At 31.1% G+C, this 26,456-nt stretch overlaps 2 protein-coding genes across 3 annotated transcripts in view; one reads left to right on the top strand and one right to left on the bottom strand.

Moving 5' to 3' along the window:
* Nucleotides 1–4,535, top strand: part of LOC115887727 (hemicentin-1) — a 691,696-nt gene extending 687,161 nt beyond the window's left edge. The window contains exon 12 of one of the 2 annotated variants that reach the window (XM_030907200.1): nucleotides 3,960–4,535. In XM_030907200.1, the coding sequence (XP_030763060.1) occupies nucleotides 3,960–4,385 (426 nt within the window). In that variant the 3' untranslated portion in view covers nucleotides 4,386–4,535. Of the gene's footprint in view, nucleotides 1–1,864 lie in introns of both variants that reach the window. The other variant, XM_030907201.1, reaches the window with a different exon arrangement.
* Nucleotides 4,536–11,835: 7,300 nt separating this feature from the next.
* On the bottom strand, nucleotides 11,836–24,804 carry LOC115887729 (carboxy-terminal kinesin 2). The gene is made up of 9 exons (XM_030907205.1): nucleotides 24,173–24,804; nucleotides 23,847–24,116; nucleotides 23,543–23,794; nucleotides 23,281–23,489; nucleotides 23,022–23,225; nucleotides 19,448–19,697; nucleotides 14,863–15,052; nucleotides 12,703–12,914; nucleotides 11,836–12,064 (listed from the first exon to the last, which is right to left on the bottom strand). Exons 1-8 carry the CDS (start codon nucleotides 24,660–24,662, stop codon nucleotides 12,716–12,718), a joined length of 2,064 nt encoding a protein of 687 aa, XP_030763065.1. The 5' UTR covers nucleotides 24,663–24,804; the 3' UTR covers nucleotides 11,836–12,064; nucleotides 12,703–12,715.
* Nucleotides 24,805–26,456: the final 1,652 nt, after the last annotated feature.

Genomic DNA, 26,456 nt, shown 5'->3' on the forward strand with positions numbered 1-26,456 from the left:
TATTGTGAGTCAAATTGTCGTTCTGACCACAGCCATTGCACTCTAGATTGAAATTTAAAATACTAGATTTTTTAAGCGAAAATGTCAAAAGTTGACTCACGATATTATGTCATTATATTCAGATTGTTATATTCTATGCAATAAAGTAAAAATATACCGAGGGTACCATTTAAAAATCATAAGTTGAAGTCAATCCCTGTGAAACAAGAAACAACCGAAACTAATTGAATACGTCAATCATTCCTGATTTATGTCATATACAAACATACCAAATTCCGTTTTTTATCTGAAAAAATAAAACGTTATAGGGGTGATTCCAATAGTCCAGGAGGTAGTGAAGATTTTCGGCATTTATTTTCCCAATCAGAAAACACCGATAGAATGATTTGGTATGTTATTGAAAGCAAATTTCATATATATGTAGGGGGCAAGGGATTTTCCGATGGCTTGAGGCGGAAAATGCGGAGAAAGTACAAATATACTGCACTTTTTTTCCAGAGATAAAAATAATTCTATTAGTGAGAGACGTTGATGCAGTTAAGTAAAAAATATAGTCTGGCTAATCTGCGAGCATGGGTGATAAATCTTGCAAATGAAAAATTGGACAAAAAATAGTGAAACCATTGCCCTTATTTTCGCAGTCCTAAAAATTTGTCGGATGATAGTTTATATTATAATTACAGCTGCAAATATAGTTTGGTCAATGTGGAACATCCCAAAAGCCTTGCAAGACTTGTCCAACGCTTCAGTTATACAATGCCGCTTCCTCTCCTTATTTAACTACCTGATTTGTAAGTCAGGCGGAGTTTTCTATGAAATTATAGTATTTATAGAACCATAGTATCATATAAATTATAGTATCATGTGACACATTTTCAAATCCGGGAAAATAAAAGCAAAAATGTTGTAATTTTTGCAGTTTTTAAGATGCCGATGCTGCCAGACACATTTGTCAATTTCGTAAATCAGCCAGACTTGCTTTTGATTATAGTTTATGATAGTATGAAATGATACGTTAAATTTCTAGCAAGGGAAAATCAGAGTTACGGATTTCAAATATCTGTCAAATTTTTGCATCCGCATATTTTCAGCCAGGCTGACTTTCCTCCACTTGGGATGTGCCAGACCGTTATTTCCTTTAATAAAATGATTCACTTTAATAAATGTCAAATATTTATAACTGAGAAAATAAGTGGACTTTTTTTATTTTTATCTAGTGAACCCATCAGAAAATGTTAGCCTGATTCACAAATTTTCATTGAATATCACCATCCGAACATACTTTTATATATTCAACCACTGGCAAAATAAGTACAAAAAAGTTCACTGCCTCCTGGACTACAATATTAAATAAAAAATTAATATTTATCTATTAAAAATTTGTAAAAAATACATATTTTCTTCTAAATTTTCGTTAAATAGTGATTCTGAATTATTGTCAGTATGATAATAGTCTAATAAATACTTTCGAAACTTAGTCCACAGCATCGAATATTCAATTGATTAGTCGGAAACTTGTACATAATAACACAAGCGGCAATGTCACGAATTTATAGAGTACAGAGTGTTCAATATTGTCGAAGCCAATAAGAATTTGTTGGTTTTCAATGAACCGCTTCAAAATTGACAGAAGTATGAGAAAAATTTTGTTCCGGTCACATAAAAAATTGTATCACCAGTTAATCTAGTGCTTATACTCTTTTTAGTACACTGAGAGGTAATTTAGATGATACAAATTTTATACAAAATTTTCTCATACATCTTACGCTTTTTTCCCGACACTGTATATCGCACTTTTTGTCTCGCTCTGTATCTCGATCTCTCGTCCTCTGCGACACTGACACACGACTTTCTTTTCACACAGACCCCCGTCCTGAGCACTTTCTCAAACCACCACCACCTCACATGATTTTAAAACCGGCGGCCGGATTAAGGGTCCTCAGGCCGGCCCTGCCTAGCTCCGGACCTTCCCCGAACGATCGCCGATCGCGCTTCGACAAAACTCGACACGACACGTCACTATCTCATCCGCCATCTTGAAATGGGAGCTACGGTATCGTTCCTAACCTCAAAGCTTATTGTTTCAAAAGTTCTTGGTCCAGTAGGAAATGACCGAATTTACTGATAAATTTTAATTTGTTTCAATATCAATATCAATTTAAACGTAAAGTAAAAATTAACCTAGCTCTCACAAAAAAAATACTAATTAATATTTTTAATGATAAAAAAATCTCAAGCACTTTCCATCACAAGTAAATAGTAGATACTTTTTCTTCTTAATTATATATTTTTTTGAGAAATAAATAATAATACCTTGTTTGTTTAAGTTGTCAGCAGAAACAACTTAGAGCTAAATACAAAACAATCTCCATCAAAAAGTAAAAACAACTACACACTTATATCAACATAAATTGAATTCAAAAAAACTGTAACTTAAAAGTGGAGGTAAGTTTTAGTCATTTACGCTTCGTGTTAATATTGAGATATTTTGTAGATTGGTTGATCATAACTCAACAATATACGATAACCACTTTCTTCAAACTGACATAATGTGGTCAAGTTCTTAAAAAAATTCTCTTCTACATAAAAGTCTCCTTTTTTAAACGAAATTTAATGATAAAATTTACATATAGATAACAAACTACAAAAAAGATAGTAAATAGTAAAGAAAGTAACAAATACCATGCGATCGAAAAAAAAGGCGTCAAAGACGGCTGAGCAATGACAATCAATGATAATTTTGGCGAAGTCAAGCCCTAGACTACTTAACGCTTACTCTTCTTTATTTTTTAATGGCGCTTACTACCAGTTGACCTTAAGATGGTTGTAATTATTTTTATACTGAGTAAAAATGATTTTTAACTGGTGTAAAAAAATAATAAGTATAAAAAATATTTTTCTGGAAATAGATTTGCTTGTCTGGAAATGTTCTATCCTTTCTTAATCCTTCTATAATCAATGTTAACTTTTGACAGGTTTTATGTCAATTTTAAGGAAATAGTGTCTAGAGATTGACCTCACCAAAATTATCAGCTAATGTCATTCCCCAGCCATCTTTGACGCCGTTTTTTTTTTCGATCATACAATTATACGTAAAGGTTTAGACAAAAACTGATATAAGACCCATCTAACAAAAATACTTGTATTTAGAGCACATTAGTATAGATGTAGTCATCATTTTACCATCGATGATAACCATTTTCTTCTAAAAAAATCTATATCTTCTACCTCTGACTACATCTTGTAAACTATCAAAAATTATTATACACTTTATTAGTTTGGTAAATGAAGTTCTTTGTTACCATTATATGTTACTTCAGAATCTAAAATTGCTGAATTTATCGAATACAGGATGTTCATAGGTATCTGCCTTACAAAAAAATAATGTCTAATAAAGGAAATATATTAATATAAAATACATCTCGAAACTTAAAAACTTTTCAAGTATACAAAATTACATCATAAAATTAATTTCAATTAGTTTAAGTCAAAATATATCTTTGGTTTTAAATAACATTTGTCTTCATTTTCATGTTATATTGTGTAGAAGATTGTATCACAGTAATACACTAATTATTACTAGCAATATTTCAATCAAATAGAAAAGCTTTGAAAAAAGAATGATACTGTAGCACTTCACCATGTTAGATATTATAAGAAATATTGTAAAAATAAAGTGTAATGTATGTCAAAAATGTCGGGTTGCGAATAATATATACCCAACCCGCTTAATTATAATTTGAATATGTTTGAGATAAAAAATGGAGAAAAAGTATAAATATAAGCACTTTTAAAGTTATTTTTAATTAGATAATTCTTTAAAGCAACCAATATTGTAGTTTTCTCTATTTTTTATCTTCAATTTACAAAAATAATATATCCCAAACTACCCCCCACAATAACCAAAAAAAATAAAAAACTAACACCAGTAAAACTAACGCCCCTGTAAATATATGTAGCATCATCTCCCCACCACACACACATTCAATGGTAGAAGTAGTTTAGGAGAAACATCCCATCAACGTTACCCTACCCCCACTACAACCACAACAACAACCACCACCACAAAACAAAACGACCGTCTCGAGTTGGCCGTGGATCTGGATCGATACCAGCCGCCCCGATCGAACAAGTATCGAAGTTTCAGTCGATACGAAATGCCCGGCCCTAACGACAACTGGTCGTACGCGTCGACGCTGGCGGTGGGTGGCAACAGCAGTCTGCCCCTGGAGAACAAGTACAAGAGAAGATCGGGGAAGCGGGGCAAAACGAGACCGAGGCCTCTGCAGCCCGAAAACGACAAGTACTACGACCACGTGTTCCCGAAAAGGTACAGCGACGGGTTCTACTACCAACCCGATTGTCTCGATCATGCAGAACTGTAAATAAACCTACCTGTATGTGAATAACGACAGTATGTTTCTATCGGTTTGATTGATTGGTAAGGGTAGTGGGGATGAGATTGTATGGACACTAATAAACTAATATTATTCATGGTTTAAACAACAAAAAGAGAAATGAGAATTATAAATACACAGATAGTTGCGCGAGCATCAAAAGTGAATTGTAACATTTTCTTAATATCCGCTTGCAGTTATAACCGATAGTTTCTAACTTCCCTAGAGCTCATTTGTGTTCATCCACATTATTTACCCCGGCGAAAGTCCGAATTTTTTATAAATTTAATAATGTTTGGTCTTTCACCAACTCGTTTGTTGTGTGTCGACATTGGCCAGTGAATGTTGACATTCTCTTATTTCAAACTTTCGCAGTACCATACAGGGTCGCTGTTATGTATGGAACCGGTCGACTATTATGTAAAATATAGGAGATACCGAAAAGTTAAATAAAAAAGTTATAGGATTTTTAAATATCTATTTGCGAGTAATAAATTTAAGTATACAGGGTCGGTCATAAAGTCGTGGCACATCAAAGTTTTTTTTTTAAATAGAACCCCCTGTATATTATTGCATATTTCAATTGTTCCTTCAATTCTAAGCAAAAATCGAGATACAAACAATGTACCTCAAACCAACCGTTTCCGAGTTATTGACTTTTGAAACTATCACTTAAACAATTCGATTTAATTAATTTCGATAAGTTCAGTTATATTTGTTTTTTTTATAATGTCATTTTAACAGAACGTCAACGGTTTCTTGTAGACGTATCTGTTTTAAAACAATAAAGTGTTCTCGAATAGTTGAATTTAAATATTTTAAATAGTTTTTTTCTATATTCTTTGTATTTTTTTGCTTCCGACGACGGAAAGAGATAAACTTTCCGAAACGTTAAGCATTTTTTTATTTGTTAGGCAAATTTGTATAACTGTAAACATAACTTCTGACAAGCAGTGTCCCGTTTAGGTTTAACGCAGAAGTGTTTACAAAAAATAACTATTTTATTTGTAGATTTTCTCGCAGTGCAGTGGCGAAATACCCATGAAGGATTTTTTTGGAGAGATGTTCAGTTTCATTTAACGATGCCATTCTGCTGAAACTGTGATACTTAATAATATTTGACATTAGTTCTCAAGTTAGCATTTACAGATGTATAAAATGAGATTATATTAAGTCTGGAAATTACAAAATTTTCGTTTAACATTTATTCAATTTTTCAATTTATGTACATTGTGTATTACATTAAATTGTTTAAGTGATATGTTCAAAAGTCAATAACTCGGAAACGGTTGGTTTGAGGTACATTATGTCTATTTCGATTTTTGCTTAGAATTGAAGGAAGAATTGAAATATGCAATAATATACAGGGGGTTCTATTTAAAAAAATTAAAACTGATGTGCCACGACTTTAAGACCGACCCTGTATACTTAAATTTATTAATTGCTTATAGAAATTTTAAAATCCTCTAACTTTTGTATTTAACTTTTTGCGCGACCTCCTATATTTTACCTAATCGGAATAATCGACTGTTTCCATACATAACAGCGACCCTGTATAATAGAAGTGTGTACATGTGTTGTTCGCTTTATTTATTAAGAGTGACATAGAAAGAATTTCAACACCTGTCATGTAATATTAATTTTAATGAAAAATAAAATGTATTTTGAGAAAATTTCAGATAAGACCATCCAAACTTATATAATTTAATTATAAAATTTTACTCCAAAATTAAAGAAAAAAAAGTTAAAAACCCAAAAACCACACTTTTATAGCAGATGTATACCTAGTAATTCAAAAAATATCATTTTAATTATTATTAATTGTAACAATTATTATTTTGAGAATATTATCAAGAAGTTGATCAAGGTAATTCTATATTATATAAATAGTGTTTAATTTAATAAACAGTTTACTATTCAAAAAATCAAACAATTTCAACCAGTGTTATGTGTGCATAACCTATAATGTTATGATAGTCAAATTATAAAAAAATCGCAGATATGTATGATTGATCTCTTAGAACTGAATAAACATTTCAATTACTCAAAATTTTAATTCTTATTTAAATAATCTCATTTCTCTTTACATGTACTGTATATTTGTTATTATTTAACTTTGGATTATTATAGCATGTGACCCAGTTTTATCAAAGTAACACAAGTGGAATATACGAGGCATATGTGAAATATTATTGCTAATTTTAACCTGAGCATTAGTAAAATTGGCAACATCCAATTCGGAACAACTAATAGACAATATTTCCACTAAATTATAAGTTTATAATTAGCCCTGATAAAATAGCATGGAATAAAAAATATGCATTTGTAAATATTTCGATTTTTGTGAAATTATATATCATTGATCCTGTACAGCTATAGACACTAGTTATGAAAATACCCTACGATCGAAAAAAAAAATGGTGACAAGTTGGCCTAGAAATATATTCCTCTTTTTTAATTTAGAAGCTAACTGGACACTGTTTTTTTTCGGTCGTATATGGTAAATCTTTGAATGTTTCAAAATCCATTTTTAAACATTGACAAGAAATAGTGTATTAATTGAAAAAAAAATCTTTGTAATACTTGAGTAGGCAGAACTTTAACTTTTTTCTCGCCTGTATACAATCCTCAAAACAAGTAAATTAAAAATCACTAAACCAACAACTTGGTATCAAAAATTATTGACATTGTCTTCATATAAAATTTATTATTTATGCTAAAAATAAATGTTATACATATAAAATATTTATATATTAAATAATATTCGTGTATTATTTACTATTTTTCGTGAAATCAGATGCTAAAATTTTGAATCATAGTTTGGATCTATTAAAATTAAGATACATCCATCTTTGTTATGTAACCAGACATACACCCATGTACTTTGAGAAATATAAAGATCTCAACAGAGTCATGAATCGGAACGTAGCTGTATAAAAACGACTAAAATACCGAATGATTGAAAAAAAGACGTCATTTAACTTTGAAATGACGATCGATGACAGTCGTATAATTTTTCATATGTCGTTTAGATTTTAACGTCATAAAGCTAATATAAACATCAATGACAGGTTATATGAAAAATATATGACGCCTTTCATCAATTGTTATTTTCAAGTCATACACGAAAAGTCAACACACCCATACTTTAACATTTTAATTCTTTTCATAAAACTCATTGTTGACACCTACATTTATTTAAGCGACTTACTTTTAAAATATTTATATTTTTGTAAAAAAATGTATCTTTAAGGTTTACTTTATGAAATAAACGTATGTATTTAAAAAGGTAGGATCGAATTTACGCTAATAAAATAACTGTTAGAAATATTAGATTTTCTTATATGTGATGTTACAATAAATACTTATAATAATGTTATTATTATAGGCTTTAAATGTAAATCTAAAAAATATATTACTTCTAAAGTTTTAATCGGATACAAGAGAAACAAAATCAAATCTTAATACTCTATTAACGTTTGATTCGATTATTGTGTAACGTTAAAAACCTTGTGTCATATAACTTGTTTTAATAAAGAAATATTTTATATATTCGATATTATTTGTTGCATTTAAATTAATGTTTAATTGTATTATAAAGTCTAGATGGTAAAGTAAATGTATAATAAATAAATTATCGAACTAAATAGAAGTTTTATTTTTCTCAGAAAAACTTTATACATACCGTGCTGGCAACTCAAGCAGTAATATAATAAGTAAATCGCATAGGGACTTATTAAGTCGGAGTGAGATAAATGCGACGGTGTGCTGTTGCGGCGTTGCCACATTTCTCCGGTACGCCTTTCTCTATCAAGTAAAGTAAAATCACGATCGTAAACCGCTTATTTTTAAAAGACTTTTTTTCGAACAGATAACTAGATAAAATCATTATAGTCTAAGAGCTGGCTACATAAAAAAAAATTATCATCGTTACATGGCTAATTTTTTGCGTGAAGTATCCTTTTGTGTAGCCATTATGAAATAGTCATGTCTGCCAGCGCGATCCCGGGGCTTAAAGCCAATCGAAAGGGTGAAATTTGGACACTAAAAATATTATAAGGTACACGAGTTATAAGTGCGAAAATAGCTTTTATTTATTATAAAGAAACGTGGAAAATTCTTGGCAGACATTTTTCTGGTCGCTAAAATGCTGACAGACAACGCAAAAGAGGCATGAAATTTTAAAAATTATCTCGAAAATTATTATAAAATTAAATTTGAAGAATAAAAAAAAATATGGCATACATGCAGGCCGATTGGTGGAATGTCACATTTATTTATTTTAAAAGCCGTATGCAAAAGGGCAGACAAAAATATCGTGGCTAAATCAGCTGTAGACAGTTATCAAAAGCGCGATCTTACTCTAGCCCTTTCAGGGAACGCTCGCCGCCTCATCCATTTAAGTATAGATAAATCATGTATACGATTATATTACAAATATATTTTTTTATTATTTCAAAACAGATATCATACATTTACTATTCTGTCTCACTATTTGTATCTGACTCATAACGCGGCCGGCGTTTCCTGAAAACGCTTATACAGGGTGAGTTTTAAATAAGTGAAAATACTTTTAAGGGTGATATTTTCGACCCCAAGGAACACGTCTATGAGTCTTTTTTCGCAAAAAAAGATGTAGAAAATCGTGCATTATTTTTAAATTTTCCTGTATATTTTAGAAAACTTTATAGAACTGCCTGTTCACCGCAAATTTACCAACGGTATAATTATTTCTTAACCTATCATGCTTACGGCTTTACTCTATGGCTACGACACTAAAATAATGGATGCAAGTACAGAAAAAAACAGGCGTCTCACAAAATTATTTAAAAATTTATTAAAAATAAATTTATTATTTAAAAATAAATCAATTTTTTTTGTTATTTTGGACTTATTTGGAAAAGGGTAAAAAGAAAATATGTTTCTTTTATCGAGATCTACCAACTCTGAAAATATTTGCACTTATTCAAGATTCACCCTGTAGAGTAATATCGCATTTTTTATAACTGTCTACCGCTGATTGAGCCACGATTTTTTTGTTTGTCCTTTTGCATACGGCTTTTAAAATAAATAAATATGACATTCCACCAATCGGCATGCATATATGCCATATTTTTTTTTTTTCATTCTTCAAATTTCATTTTATAATAATTTTTGAGATAATTTTTAAAATTTCATGCCTCTTTTGCGTTGTCTGTCGGCATTTTAACGACTAGAAAAATGCCTACCAACAATTTTCCACGTTTCTTAATAATAAATAAAAGCTATTTTCGCAATTATAACTCGTGTATCTTAGAATAATTTTAGTGTCCAAATTTCACCCTTTCGATTGGCCGCCCCCGCTTTAAGTCCCGGGATCGCGCTGGCAGACATGACTATTTCATAATGGCTACACAAACGGATACTTCACACAAAAAATTAGCCATGTAACGATGATAAGGTTTTTTATGTAGCCAGCTCTCAGTCTATTAGATATGTTTCTGAGCATCTGAAATGGAATTATAAGAATATCGTTAAGGTGTCCATTTTTTTATAACGAGAAAGCGTCAGTAATCGCGATAATTTAAAAACTCAACTTTTTAACACATAACACGCGATAACTCAAGAACCACTTTAGATATTGAAACTTTTTACTTTGAAGGTCGGGTCTTTTACAAGATGTTTAAATGAGAAAAATTCGATAGGCCTTTTTCCATTCAAAATTTTTAAAAAATCCATCCAGTTACTTTTAGTGCATAGCAATTTTCAGCAATCGTGTAACTTTTTTATTAATAAAGATTTTCACATACTGTCTGCAAAAAAAATATAGCAATAATATTAAGAAAGTTTAAAAAAAACTACAATCAATTATTTCTAATGGATTTCGAGATATCGATTTTTGAATTCAGAGTTCTAATAGCGCCACCACTGTCGAACACCAACTCATTTCCCCTTGTTTTTAACAAAAATGCAAGTGTTTCAAACTTGCAGTTAAAAATTTACAAGCTATACGGAAAATTACAACGGCTCGTTAATAAATAAATCAAGTAAAGTATCACGAAACATAATTAAATCGTGAAGCTGACCGCATGATGTACAGGGTGTCCCACTACTTTACTTACTTATTTTCAAGTTTGTAGAACGGCCGCTGCTATAAAAAAATTAAGAAAAAGAATTTTTTACAGAATTTTGCATAGATAACGGGTACTATAAACAATAGATTAATAATCTTCAGTAAATTTTGAATATTTTTTGTTAGAACCATTTTTTCCTATCTGCCACAAGTGGTAGGGATGAACGGAATTCAACAACCAAACCAAACCGAATAAACAATAATAATAAACTTTTGAATGTAGACGCTAGGGGGGCGCTGTCTTACAATTTAACAAACAATTCGCGTTTTTTCAAAAAAATTAAATGCGATAGTACATGTAATTTTAGCTGATAGTAAAGAGTAATAAAAGCTTAAAAAGTCAGCAAAAACCGCATTTTGATATCCTCTTTCAAACCGAAGGTTATAATAAATACGAAAAAATAAGCCCTTAATTACCTTATTTTTATAACAAGCTTACAGTAGGTAATTTTGCTAATAACTTTTTGAAAAAGATACCAAGTTGCGGTGTTCGCTGACTTTTTAAGCTTTTATTACTCTTTACTGTCAGTTAAAATTACATATAAACTATCGCATTTAATTTTAAAAAAAAACGCGCAATGTTTGTTAAATTGTAAGAAATGCCCCCTAGCGTCTACGTTCAAAAGCTTATTTTTATTGTTTATGTGGTATAATATAGAGTAAGAAACGCTCTTTTAAACGAGCTCTCATTTGTTGGATTCCGATCATCCAGTCCGGAGTTATTAACATTTAAATAAAAACAGATTTAACCTTCCCCCCTTTTTTTGCAGATAGGGGAAAATTATTCTAACAAAAAAAGATCCAAAATTTACTAAACATTATGAAACTAATATTTATTGTACATCGTATCTAGGCAAAATTTCTTAAAAATTATATTTTGTTATTTTCCACAGTAGTTATACGCTCTCTAGCGGCCGTTCTACAAACTTGAAAATAATTTCCAGCAATTTCTCATGATCTCTTTAGTTACAAATATTTTTTTTTCGCAAGCCCTACGACTAATACTTTCCGAGATACAGCCGAGAGCTATTCTTAGTGGGACACCCTGTAAACCCGTCCTTAGAATTTTAAGTACTGATTGGGTCGACCGCGACGAATCTATATCCCCTTCCATGTCTCTTAGCAATATGCCGAGTTTCTCGGTTTATTTCATTATTTGGCAACGTTGTTTTACTGTTCTTCTCACTGTTCAATACATTATAAACGCATTGTACTCTTCTTACATACGGAAATATTGACCCAAGACTAACTTTTGCCAGCCATTAGTATTCAAAAACAAGAGTGGGTAAAAAAATAAAACTCTGGCTCTGAGCGATTATTTTGTAGAAGTCCATATGTTATACACATTTAAAATAAAACAATTAATCAATAGATTAATCGAAATACATGTTATGAATTAAAATAAAAAATTTAGTTAAAACAATTGGTTACATATAAGGAATTAGTACAAAATTCTACATATTGCTTTACATAACTCAGCATGCACGAACATAGAATTAAAAGAGAATATATTAAAGCTATAATAGTTCTATAATAGATGTTCTGTCCATTTTACCTGAAAATAAAAAATATATAAGAACACAAGAAAATAACGTACAACAATATACAGGGTGATTCACTAAAAGCACCATATCAAGTTAACTGATTCATATTTTCAGGTAAATACAAATACCTTCTATTCACAGAATGCCTTACAAAAGTGACAGTAAGCGTGAACTTTGAAGTAAGTCCCAGTTTCTTTGACCTTTAATTCACGTATTTTGACAGTTAAAATCACATTATACACTAAATATACATTGTTCAACGATCGTTCAGCGTTACGTCATCATCAATAATAATAATTAACAATAATTATTATTGTCAAATATGCATTTTAGGGTGCGCCTGAGATCAGTTCATAATGTTTAGTGATGGGAAAAATTCGCTCGAGTACTCGATTATTGAAATACCCGACATCGCTAGATCATGAACGAGCTCGATAAAAAGCCGAGCGAATTTTCTACATACATTGCAGGTAGCAAATTTATACGACGCCGTATATACGGCGTCGTATATACGGTGGTATCTGTTTATGTTCAGTACATTATAAATGCATTGTACTCTTCTTACATATGCAAAAAAGGGACTCAAAGCCGAGCGTTATCAGTAGGGTATATTATGACGTTAAACAATCGGTGAACAAAGAGTACTTACTTCGACTTTGTTACTAAAACTTCATTGCAGGTTGGGATAGGGCCATTTTGTTTCTCTTCGAACCAGTCTTCACCTCTTTAACTTTGGCCGCAAATCGTAAAGAACTAATACTTTCATTAAAGCATTCTTCGAATGGCGCCACGTTCACCACCATCAGAGTTTTAGAGTTGCCACCCAAGGAGGATTGAAGCAAATAGGTCAATTTCGAATTCCTACAATAATTTACCAATCATTATATCAAAATATTTGCAACAAATGAGCATTTTTTATGAGAATTTTAATTGTTGTGAGCATAAGGTCAAGTGATATAAAAATGAGACATTTTTCAAAACTTTTAGTTTTTTTTCTTAGTTACAACCATTTAAATACAAAAGTATTTGTTCCTATAAAAAGCATTTGGTGGTAAACTAATAAAGAACACCTGGATATCATTCTATTCAAAATACAGTATAATTACACCGTCGCAAAACATTTATACTCTGAAAGTGTAAAACAATTATATTAAATTAAAAATAAAGAAAAATATGTAGTTAATAAGTGACATTAAAATATCTAGACTATTAAAATATTAATATACAATAATTACACCAGTTAATGAACTAAATATTTGTCAGTCTATTACAAGAGCAAATTAATATTCAAAAGCCCTAGAAGACCCGCCTTGCAAACTTGAGAGTGGTAATTATAAATCAACGTCTTTCTTTAAATCATTATTTATCTCAGTAAGTACAGTTTTGATTTATCAATATGAAAGCTTTAATTGCATATATTGCTTTGCAGTCTTTTTGAGATCTTTTTTTCCATATATTTGTTTGGTTGGTACCTGTACCATTGTCTTATTATTACACCTGTGGGTGTCAAATATACCCCTCCAAAAAACTAGCTTTCATACGAACAGGACCACAAAACATACCCCTTTAGAATTTTTTCTTTAATGACCATAAACGAGAGTAAAAGACTAACCGTGCGAACAAATACTAGAGGCGCCACAAGTCACGAAATGGTGTAAAAACTGCGAAAATTTAATCAACTAATTTTGACACAGGGGGTCGCGCTTAACTTTTTTTAATTTTAATTTAATTTTCATTGTTTCCAAACTATATTATTAGATATTGTTGTATTTTGTGAATGTATAAATGTTTTCTTAGTATAAAGTTGCATTTTATTAATTTAAATGATATTACATACATATTTAAAATTAAAATATGACATATTATATTTATGTCAGTTGCCGTCTAAAATATCATCTTGATAACAAAAAGTTTAGTTATTGTCAGAAATTGTTAAAATATCAAAATTCACAAGTTATAATTAGTAATTAGACATTTCTATTATATTTTATATTATTTCAAAAACAAAAACATAATGGTACTGCGTAATTTTGATATGCAGGTTCAAAACAAAAAGTGCTGTTATATTTTTCAGTTTTCGTTGTCGGCAGCGGAAGTTTCAGTGATTTTAGTGTTGTTGGATATTTTTATTTGTGAAAAAGAAATATTGCGTTTGCATTGAAAAACTAAAAGCGGCAGTTTTATTGCAATGTAAGTAAGCGTTGGTCCATTTTATATTTTACTTTGTTCATACCTATGACAAATATACTATATTGAAATTTTATAATTTGTTTTATTTAAAAAATGTTAGAAAACAAGCCTGTACAGAGGCCTGTAATTAACATACCTAATTGTTATGTAATATATTCCATTTAAATGTAATATATTACTATACAATTAAAAAAATGTAAATTTAAAAAATATATTAAAAATATATACAGGCATTGACATTTTTAGTACACGAACAAACACTAGAGGCGCTTATTTATTTACTTTCATTTCTTAACATGACATATGAAGTTATAAAGGGGGATGTTTTGTGAACAGGACTTTAAATTAAAAAAAAAAAATTAAACGTTTGGTAGTCTGTTAAAATATTTTAAACCTCAAAACGAGACAATGGATTTGTAATTTCAGTTTTTCTACAATTCATCACACAAAGATTAAACAAATTATGGAGATAATCTCACAATTCTTGTTAAATATTCCTAACAAGAAAACTGACTGAAATAAGTTTTCAGTAATTTTATTTAAATGTCACATATTTTACCTAAATATAGCGTGTCTTATTTTTAAACCACTTGGCCCTACAGTTTCCTGTATGTCTTACCTATATGGGATATGTTTCGATTTGCAGTACAGTGCCGAAATAACATCGCCTAAAGTAGCCAAACTTCTATTAATGTTCTTTGTTTCGGTCAATCGTTCATCGTTGACTGTTGTCTTTGCACTCTCTGATCCAGCCAGATCTACCAAGTTTATTGATCCTTTCAGCACAATGTTTTGGTCCTCCAATGTCCCTAATAACCCAGGGTTTATATAAAAAACACTTTAATAATTTAACCATTCAAAAGAAAATACTAAGGAAGGAGTATATCAACAAAATTAGTGTGATCGCGAATGGATGGCTGACTTTCCATTACTGTTTATCAGCGGCAATCAACTGTTTTTAAAATTGTTAAAATATAAATACACTAAAGAATTGTTTTTTTTTGAAGAATCAATATATTTTGCCACTTTTTTTATTTCTTATTTTTGTACGTACTCTACCACTAACTCAATCCTATAACTTTTATCATTTTTCAGAAAAAACGAGATTTGGTATGTTAGTATACTAAGGGCTGGCAAAGGTTAGTCTTGGGTCGAGATTTCCGTATGTAAGAAGAGTACAATGCGTTTATAATGTACTGAACAAGAAGAGGACAGTAAACACGTTGCCAAACATATGAAATAAACCGAGAAACTGTGCACATCGCTAAGAAACGTGGAAGGGGATATAGCAGATTTGTCGCAGTTGACCGGTCGACCCAATCGACCCATTCTAGGGAAAGGTGTACGTCATGCGTTCAACTTCACGATTTAATTACGTCTCGTGATACTTAATTTGTTCATTTATTAACGAATCGTTGTAATTTTCCCTATAGCTTGAATTTTTTTAAGTGCAAGCTAGAAAGACTTGCATTTTTGGTAAAAATAAGTGGAATTGAGTGGGTGTTCGATAGTGGTCGCGCTATTAGAACTCTGAATTCAAAAATCGATATCTCGAAATCTATTAGAAATAATAGATTGTAGTTTTTTCAAGAACTTTGTTAATATTTCTGCTGTATTTTCTTTGTAGACAGTATGTGAAAATCTTTTATGAATTAGACAATTACACGATTGCTGAAAATTGCTATGCTCTAAAAGTAAATGGATGGATTGTTTACAATTTTTGAATAGAAAAAACAACCTTATCGAATTTTTCTTATGTAAACATTTTGTAAAATATCCGATCTTGAAAAAAAAGTTTCAATATCTAAAGCGGTTATTGAGTTATGGCCTGTTATGTGTTAAAAAGTTGAGTTTTTAAATTATCGCGATTACTGACGTTTTCTCATTATAAAAAAAATGACACCCTAACGATATCCTTATAATTCCATTTCAGATGCTCAGAAACATGTCTAATGATTTTACCTAGTTATCTCTTGAAAAAAAAGCCATTTAAAAATAAGCGGTTTGCGATCGTGATTTTACTTTACTTAATAGGGAAAGGCGTATCGGCAACGCCGCAACAGCACACCGTCGCGCGTCGCGTTGGTCGGTCGCATTTCTCTCACTCCGAATTAATAAGATCCCTATGCGATTTACTTCCACACATGTAAATGCCGACCCAAAAGTAACAGTTGCCAGCACGGTATAACATAAATCAGGACTCAAGTGACGTATTCAATTACATTCGGTCACTTCCTGTTTCACCGGAAATGACCACAACTTTTGATTTTTAAATGGCACCATCGGTATTTTTTACTTTATTTGATAAAAAATGTCATTCTAGATTTACTAGCTTAGAGCTTAGGTTTTGCTCAGAATAAAACCGATTGTAGAATATACAGAGCGTTTCAAAAAACATGTGTCATCTCTCGTGGGGAGATTCCTCACGTAAAAATAAAATTTATTTTTCATACCAACATAGGTCCGATTTTGCTTTGTTTCGAAGCTACAGGGTGTAAAATTCTTAATATTTTTTCGATTTATGTATTATAATTTTCTTCCCAATACTTTTAGCGATTTGAATGAAATTTTGAGGGTAAAAGTTACAATAAATGAAACATATTTTAAAACTAAAAAAGTGTCGACATATTCACCAGGGACGTGCATATGGGTTATCACTAGAATATTTTCTAAAAAAAGCATGTACGCCACTGACTTTTTTTTTTTCTTGTTAGCGAAATAGTGAAGAAACCTTTAAAAAAATTAATATCATTAACTTGCGAAAGTTTTTAATAAATACTCATTGATTCCTCATCAAAAAATATGAAAAAAGTTCCTATAAACATGGGTATGGAAATGCATAGTTTTGGACAGGGTTGGCATGATTTAAATCAAATTAATCATGATTTAAATCTTGATTTAAGTCAAGTGATTTTTTTATTTTAATCATGTGATTTAAATAAAAAAAAATCAACTTTTCTAAAACTTAGTAATAAATCGAAAAATAACTGTAAAAGTTATAAAAATGTGTCCTAGAAAACTTTCTATGGCAGACAGGTATACCCTATATCATCATGTATGTAGGTATGTATTTATGTATGTATGTATATATCATCAAATAAAATGTTACACTTGCTATTATAACTTTTAATAAATCGTACTTTTAATAAATCGAAAAATAATTGTAAATAATAATCTACATCAAACATTACAAATAATTTTTAATCAATTTCAAATGTTGGAAATAATATAAAAAGTAATAATTTGTAAGTAATTATATTATATCGAGCAACAATTTGTACACTCGTTCAATTTTACACTTAATATCAGTTTAATAATATATTTTGTACTTTTGTGCTTGGGTATAAAAACGTTTTAGTTTTATGCCTAGGCGTTAAAATGACAAAAATGAATACTTTTGTGACGTTTGACAAAAAAGCCTTTTGATTTAAGCGAGCGACTTTTTTGCGGAATATATTGGTGACCGATGTGGAAATATGACACGCCTCGTAGAATTGTTAATGTTATCGGCAGAATTATGAAGATTTAGCCGTTTAGGATAGTACTTTAATTGGAAATAAGTCCTAATTATTTGGAAATCCGATTTAAACAATGTTTTCTATTAAAATCAAAAAAATCTGATTTAAATAAAAAAAAATGATTTTTTTGTTTTTTTTTAAAAAATCATGATGTTTTCCAACCCTGGTTTTGGAGTTCTTCTTCTTACAGTGCCTATCCTCTTTGGATTTTGGCTATCACATTGATCCATATTACTTTGTTCACTGCCGTTCTGAACAAAGCTGTTGTTTGGTTGGTACCTGAATATTAGTTTTGGAGTTACAGGATGTTAAAACTTTCGAAACTAGGTGTTTTCTAATTATCTTAAATATCATTACTTTTTTATTTAAAATTGCTGTAGGTTGGACTAATAGTAATTATAAGTAATAGTAATAATATTTAATAATAAATTAGGTAAAATATATGATTTATAAATTTTATTATTTTAATTTTATTAATTGTGATTAATAAAATTAAATTTATCTCATCAAGGAGACCGAATTCGACAAAATATCTAGAGATAACTTTTAATTGGCATTTTTTGTATTTACTACATGATTTTGATATCAAAAAAAAAAGCCAGTGGCGCACAAGTTTTTTTTTGAAAAATATTCCAGTGATAACCCATATGCACGACCCTGATGAATTTATCGGCACTTTTTTAGCATTAAAATATGTAGCACTTATAGTAATTTTTACCATCATTTCATTGGAATCAGTAAAAGTGAAAATTATAATAAATCGAGAGATTATTAAGATTTTAACACCATGTAGCTACGAAACAGCAGAATCGGGCCTATGTTGATATGAAAAATAAATCTTATTTTTACATGAGGAATCTCCCCACGAGATATGGCACATGTTTTTTGAAACACCCTGTATAATTATACTATCGGTATTTTTTTTTACTTTATTGGATAGAAAATTACATTCTAGATGTACTAGCTCTAAACAAAACCGATTGTAGACTAAATAATATAAAATGAGGTCAGTAAAGACAAACAAATCCACAAAACGTCAAATGTTTCAATTGAAACGTCAAACAGGACTGTGAAGCCCCGTTCTCAGAACGACGTCGTGTCGCGGGCGACACAGTTTGACATTTCAAACAACCAATGAGAACTGTACTAAATTTAAAATTGACAGTTGTTTGAATTTTGTACAAATCTCATTGGTGCTTTTGAAGTATCGCTGGCGACAGTCGCAGTTCTGAGAACGGGACTTGAAGCCCCGTTCTCAGAACTGCGTCGTGTCGACAGCGACACTGATTGACACTTCAAACGACCAATGGGAGCTGTACTAAATTTAAAATTGACAGCTGTTTGAATTTTGTACAAATCTCATTGGTCCTCTTGACGTGTCGCTGGCGACAGTCGCTGTTCTGAGAACGGGGCTAAAGCTTCTCAGAACTGCGTCGTGTCGACAGCGACACTGATTGACACTTCAAACGACCAATGGGAGCTGTACTAAATTTAAAATTGACAGCTGTTTGAATTTTGTACAAATCTCATTGGTCCTCTTGACGTGTCGCTGGCGACAGTCGCTGTTCTGAGAACGGGGCTTGAAGGATGGGGACCTATAATGTCGATTTCGTCGCCCATGCATAAATACACGGATAGGGTTATACTCCTTCCTTAATCTTTTTTTTTTCAAAAATTACACAATACCTTCTAAATAAATTTTGGTTACAGCATGAGACCTGCTACTATGCTCATTGAAATCTGTTGCAGCAGTAGCTCTATTCCTATGTGCTAGCGTCATGTACTGTTTCAATTCTACAGCCGAGTCCATAGGTTGAATAGTTAAGTTTGTCACTGTGGTGCCTTTGCCTTCGTTGTGATAGATTTCGAGCTTTTGCGAATTGTTTATATTTAGCAGATCCCGTATATTCTCGTTATAAATCTCCAAGAAACTCGCCTAGTATGTTAAAAATATTAATCGTAAATAAGTGTTGTAAAGATCGATACGAATTAGCCAATAAAGTGTTGGCAACATAGCAACATTTTAGATTCAAATATCTGGCAAATGGATCATGTTTAATAACAGAAAATCAAAATTGCCTTGAAATTGCTCAATATTACCTATAATTTGAATATATTATTAGTTCATTTCAGCACACATAATTATTAATTATATAGGGTGGTGACAATTTCGATGCTCAACATTGGCATCTCAGAAACTACAAGAGATACGAATTCGGTTAAATGGGACAAAAGTTGCGTAATTAGAAGTTTGACAAACACCTAGGAAGAAAACCCCGGTATCTTAGATTAGTTTCGGATTTATGTCAAAAAAATGAAAATAATGCGTTTATTTTAAATGAGAATATCCTCAGACCTATTGTATCTATTGCAACGTAAATTGGTAGTTTTATATTTTTGACCCCGGCCAATTAAATGCCGTTTTCAGAAAATTTCTAAGCCTTCTAGATTTCGCACAACAGTCAAGTTTTTGTTTTCTTATGGCCGCCATTTTGAATTTTTATCTTATTAGATAGAGCAAAAAATAATCTATACTAATCTTACACAACACTTGCGACTTATTTTACGACTAGAACTTTGCGGATTTATTTCATTCTAAGCTGGTACATTAATATCATAAGCTTTTTTAAAATAGTGCCCTCTTGTTTTCTAAAGCTACCAGCAACTGCTAAATTTCTTGAAATCTTTGCGAAAATAGTGCGATGAGGCTGTGTCCATTCAGGATACAATGTTCTATAACTTGCGTATGCCATATCGGAATTTCTATTGTTTAAGTAAACATCATACATATCTCGTGTTTCCTCACTTGTGAACATATTGTTGACTGTTAATACACTTTACACTATTTAGTATAATTTTTTGTGTCCAGATCTGATACTTAATAGAGTTAACCAAAATTAACTTGCTGTCATATAAAGTGTCAAGTGGATTTCCAAGGCAGACTTGATCTTTTAAGCCAATTTTTAAAAAATCTAATTTTTTTAGTCAATTTACATAATAATGAATAAAAATTAGGTACCACGGTATATATTATTTTTTGATCTATCTAATACGATAAAAATTCAAAATGGCGGCCATAAGAAAACAAAAACTTGACTGTTGTTGTGCGAAATCTAGAAGGCTTAGAAATTTTCTGTAAATGGCATTTAATTGGCCGGGGTCAAAAATATAAAACTACCAACTTACGTTGCAATAGATACAATAGTTCTGAAGATATTCTCATTTAAAATAAATGCATTATTTTCATTTTTTTTTACATAAATCCGAAACTAATCAAGATACCGGGGTTTTCTCCACATGTGTTTGTCAAACTTCTAATTGCGCAAGTTTTGTCCCATTTAACCGAATTCGTATCTCTCGTAGTTTCTGAGATGCCAATGTTGAGCATCGAAATTGTCACCACCCTGTATACCCATCTAGTTATCAAAAACTGCGTGGTCTAGATTTTAATGTGTACCATGAACAATCAAACGTATTATAAAGAGATAAAAGTTAGGTTGATACATTTCTTCTATGCGGTATTGCCGGATATAGCATCAAAATTTCAAACTGCACAAGTAGGTGTTTACGAAAAATGTTGTATCTAAAGTTGAAACTTTATTTTCCACAATTAGTTACTCATTTTACTACACCTGTAATAGATTCTTAAACAACTGTCTAACAGAAACCGGCAACACTGTATGCCACTTTTTATTTTGTCTCTCTGTCTGTCAACTAACTGGTCGTATATACAAACAATAAAACAATGTAATTAAAAATTAAAGTCTAAATTATTAAAAAAATACATTTAGTTTCATTTATTTTCCTAGTAAAATATTTCCTTCATATTTATAACTTTATATAATAATGTCGATTTACTTACTCTGATAATACTTTGAAAATTAAATAAATACATCTATGGTTAAGTAAATTATTATCTTTTTTTTATTGGATCATAAATATTTATTGAATTAAAATTTCATAGAAAATCTTAATTCAATAAATACAATTGACTTGATTGAATACTAATAACTGACACTGATGATGGGGTAGGGCACCGAAACCGGTAGTGAGAGCAGGTTGATCCACATTATGACGAACACAGTGTGGAATTAATTTCTATATTAGCAGTTCAAGGCAAGAAACTCTTATATAATTTTATTATAACTGACACTATTATACAGGGTCCGGCAAAAATTCATCGCGCATCTGTAGCTCCTAAAATAAAATAAACTTGGTAATTTTGTTTAAGAGCACCACTAAAGTATGTACTACGATGTATTTCAGGAAAATATTTTAACTTCTACAAGGTAGCTCAAAAAAGTGTGAGTGGATCAGGATGATTTTTTTAAATGGAACACCCTGTATATCATTGCATTTTTTGGCTTCTTTTCAGATCACTTTACATAATCGTAAGATATGAGTAAATATATTTCAATAGTTTCAGAGATATAAATAAATAAAAAATATATATTTTTCAGCCTTTCCTAAAAAAATTACTAAAAATACAAGAACTGTCCTGAAATCAAAACAGTATTAAGTATTTACTTCAGATGGTCCGTACTAAATTTGCTATAAATATTGTAATCTTAAAGCATACAGGGTGTTCAAAATTCAATGCCAAACTACCTAATAATATAAAATATAAAATATGTTTTCTTCTTTTTTTTAAATGGAACACCCTGTATATGATTTATTTAGCAGATGGAGAATTAAAAAATGAACATTTTTTGTATTTAACGTATTCCAAAGTTTTTAACGGTATCGCAGATATTCGCGGTTTTATATTTCATATTGCATTTGTATATGCATTTTCCTACAGTAAATTTTTGTAAAAGCCACCCAATGATTTTTCTGTCGTATTTTACCGTTTATTTATTTATAAATATCTCTGAGACTATTGAAATGTATTTACTGCTATCTTAGGATTATATAAAGTGACCCTAAAGGAAGTCGAAAATGCAATATATACAGGGTGTTCCATTTAAAAAAAAATCATGATCGATCCAGTCACACGTCTTTGATCCATCCTGCAGAAGTTAAAATATTTTCCTAAAATACATCCTAGTACATACTTTATGTTTGCACTTAAACAAAATTCCCAAGTTTTTTATTCTAGAAGCTACAGATGCCCGACGCACTATTGCCAGACCCACCCTGTATATAGTATGTTTAATGAAAGGCAAAAAATTTCCCCTGTGTGATAAACTGAATATCACTTGCAACTCACAATGAAGAATTACTATTAAAAAGTTAAAATGACTTAAAGGCCATACTTTACCTGGACATTGTACTTCCATCCTGATTTGTTAAGTTCTTCAATGTTCTTAAAAATAAGGTCTATCGTCCTGGGAATCATGCCTGGTGATCCATTTCCACCCTGCATCGTGTATGTTTTCCCTGAACCTGTTTGACCATATGCAAATACACACACATTATAACCATCCAAAGCTGATTGCACTAACTGAGCTAAATCTTCAAAAACCTTAACATAAAATACATTATTAATTATTACAAAGTAATTAAGTGCAAGCACTAACTTCTTCCTGTGTACTTTCGGTAGAAAATACTCTGTCAAATGTAAATTCACCTTTGGTCTCTTGTGGCTTTCCTGTTATTTGACTCACACTCTCCCTAGATTTCCTTATATCCAATCCATTGTTATCGACAAAAGTTATGGAACATTGTAACAGATCTATTTCTGCTGAACTGATGGGTGGTCTAACTCGACAAAAAACTCGAATATTTCCTAAAAATGTTACAGTAATAATTGTACTCTTTTGCATATTTTGGAGACAAAACCTTTTAAATCTTGAATAACATTATGTAATCTTCGTCTTTCAGCTTGAAGATGCTGTAATTCATTGTTTTGGGCTTCACTTTCAGCCTCTAATTTTTTTACTTTCTTTTCAGAAGTCGATAAGGCCTTAAGTAAATCTTTATTCTCTTCACAAAAGAGTTTGTACTTTTCTTGCAGTTCTTTGTGATTATGAGAAAGTTCAGCATGTTCTTTTTTTAAGTTGTCATGAAATTCTGTTAATTCATTTAAGGACCCTTTAAAAGAAAGTTATAAAACATTTCAATTACTATTAAAAAATATTCAAACCTGTCAGTCTTATTATATCTTTGGTATTCTTCTCTTTCTCATCTGTCAATTTTACATTACTTTCTTCGAGAGCTGTTGCTTTTTCCTCCAAAGTTTTATGGCTGGTTTCCAATAAATTTAAATCAGTTTGTATCTTCTCAACCCGAACTCTCAAATTTGCATTTTCCAATGTCAAGGTCTCGCATTTTTCCACAAGAGCAGCCTTAGCTTGAGCAAGTTCTTCTGCCTCTTTTCGTGTTGTTTCGTAACTATTTTCGATGTATTCAAATCCTTTAACATCATGACATTAATATAAATTACACACCAATATATTAAAGAATACTTACCACTAATCTTTTCCTTCATTGTTTTTATTGATTCTTGTGCTTGGGTATATTTCTCATTTAACTGATGAAACCTGCCTTTATAATCCCAATCTGGTATTTTTCTGGCAACTTTAGGTTTAGGTGGTCCATCGTCGTGCATTACCCCAGCAGGATTTGCTCTTTTAGCACCAGTAACGGTTTTAGAGGTGGTACTTTTAGTTGGATTTCGAAAAGTTGCCTTGGAAGTTCCATTGTGTTTATTTTCATTCTGGACATCCTTTTTCAACAAATTTTGTGATCTTAATGCCCGAAAATCTGTAAGTGGTTGACTAATAACACTACGCAAATCTGTTACAGATTTCGACCTTCGTCTTAGACCTGGAACTGAAAATACACGCGAAAAGGATGCTGGGGCCTCCTTTGGACGATTAGCACCATTTTCAGCTATAGTTCCCAATGCTCTACTGCCAAACACTGGTTTAAAACTGGATTTTGGAATTTTGCTGGACATATTCTATTATAATAAATATTTATTATCCGCACTAGACCGAAAACGCAGATACAGAAGTAAAAAACCCAAAACTGTTTTAAATATAAACGCCAGCAAAGACGTTACTTTAATAATCAAAATCAAACTGAATGACAGTTCGTTAAAAGGCGTCGTTGATTTAAAATAGAGACACCGGATTGGTCCGATTGGTCTACGAATTACGAATAGCCATTATCTAGAGTTTAAATTTTATTGGCCGAGCTTCGACACGAAGTTAACAACGATACAATTTACAGACAATCTATCAATAGAAAAATATATTTTGGGTGTATTTTGTTTATTAACAAATAATTTAATGGTAATGGCAGGTAATGGTGTGGATCCGGTGGCTGACCTTGAAACGAGTTTTTGCTGCATATAGTCACAGACACTACGCATGCACACATCTTCGATGTTGCCAGATTGTAAATTATTTTGGAATTATTTTCAGTAGAAAACAAATATGTGCTTTTCAGTGTTTTTTGTCAATATATACCGTATGATCGAAAAAACGGCGTCCAGTTGGCTGGGAAATGACGATTGACGACATTTCCCATATAAAATGACAGCGATCTTCATTTCATAGTCATCGCTGACACTATTTTTTTTCAATCATAGTAGGCGGTATATTACTTATATCAAGGATTTATATTATTATTTTAATATTTCGCACAACACGTGAACGCTTATTATGTATTTTCATAGTCAATAAAATTAAATAGAAATAAAAGTCTAGATTCCTATAATCACAGAATATCTAGCTACGCAACAGAAGCCTCGTTACATGTATAAAATTGTAGGTAGCAAAAGGAGACAGGCTTTTAAAGCCTGTCTCCAAATCAGATATTTTGATGCAGTAGTTTCGCTACTACATAATAGAGGGCAATAAATTTAAAAGAAAACAGTTTTCTACAAACAAAATTTAAAAAGAATTTGTGCAGTGTTGCCATTGTGTAATTCATATCGTAATACTTCCTGATAAAGCCTACCTTCAAATTTGCTACATCATTTAAACATATTAAAATAGATCAGAGCTGTTTTTTTCAATTTGCCATGGTAGTTGGAATTAAATCTTATGAGCTAAATTACAATCACTTCCTGACGTTTGATTGTATAATTGAATCCTGAATTTTCATTGTAATTCGGCGACAATATAATAAGTATTGTTCTACCGTATGATCGAATAAAAACGGCGTCAGCGATGGCTATGAAATGAAGATCGCTGTCATTTTATATGTAAATTTATATAGGAAATGCCATCGATCGTCATTTCCAAGCCAACTGGACGCCGTTTTTATTCGATCATACGGTACTATTATGATACCACTTCCTGACGTTCGATTGTGTTCATACCAAGTTCATATCGTATAATCAGGAAAAAACGGCGTTAGCGATGGCTATGAAATGAATATCGCTGTCATTTTATATATACATTTATATGGGAAATGTCATCGATCGTCCTTTTCCAGCCAACTAGACGATGTTTATTTCGGTATCATACGGTATTTGATATATACTATTTTTCATGACATTACAATCACAGAATGGTAGCTAGATATTCTGTGATTACAATATTATGGTACCATGAAGCATATCAAGTGATACTATAATATAGTACCATATTACGATACATGGCGTTCGATTGAGCTTAAACTTGATATACTATATCTTCAGTGACATTCTAATATCATGGTACCATGGAGCATATAAAGTGGTACCTTCTGTAGTACCATATTTGATGACATAGCAATATTAGGTACATGGCGGCAATAGGGC

The sequence above is a fragment of the Sitophilus oryzae genome, unplaced genomic scaffold, assembly GCF_002938485.1.
Source record: "Sitophilus oryzae breed Bouriz unplaced genomic scaffold, Soryzae_2.0 scaffold_614_pilon_pilon, whole genome shotgun sequence".
Classification (NCBI taxonomy): Eukaryota; Metazoa; Arthropoda; class Insecta; order Coleoptera; family Curculionidae; genus Sitophilus; species Sitophilus oryzae.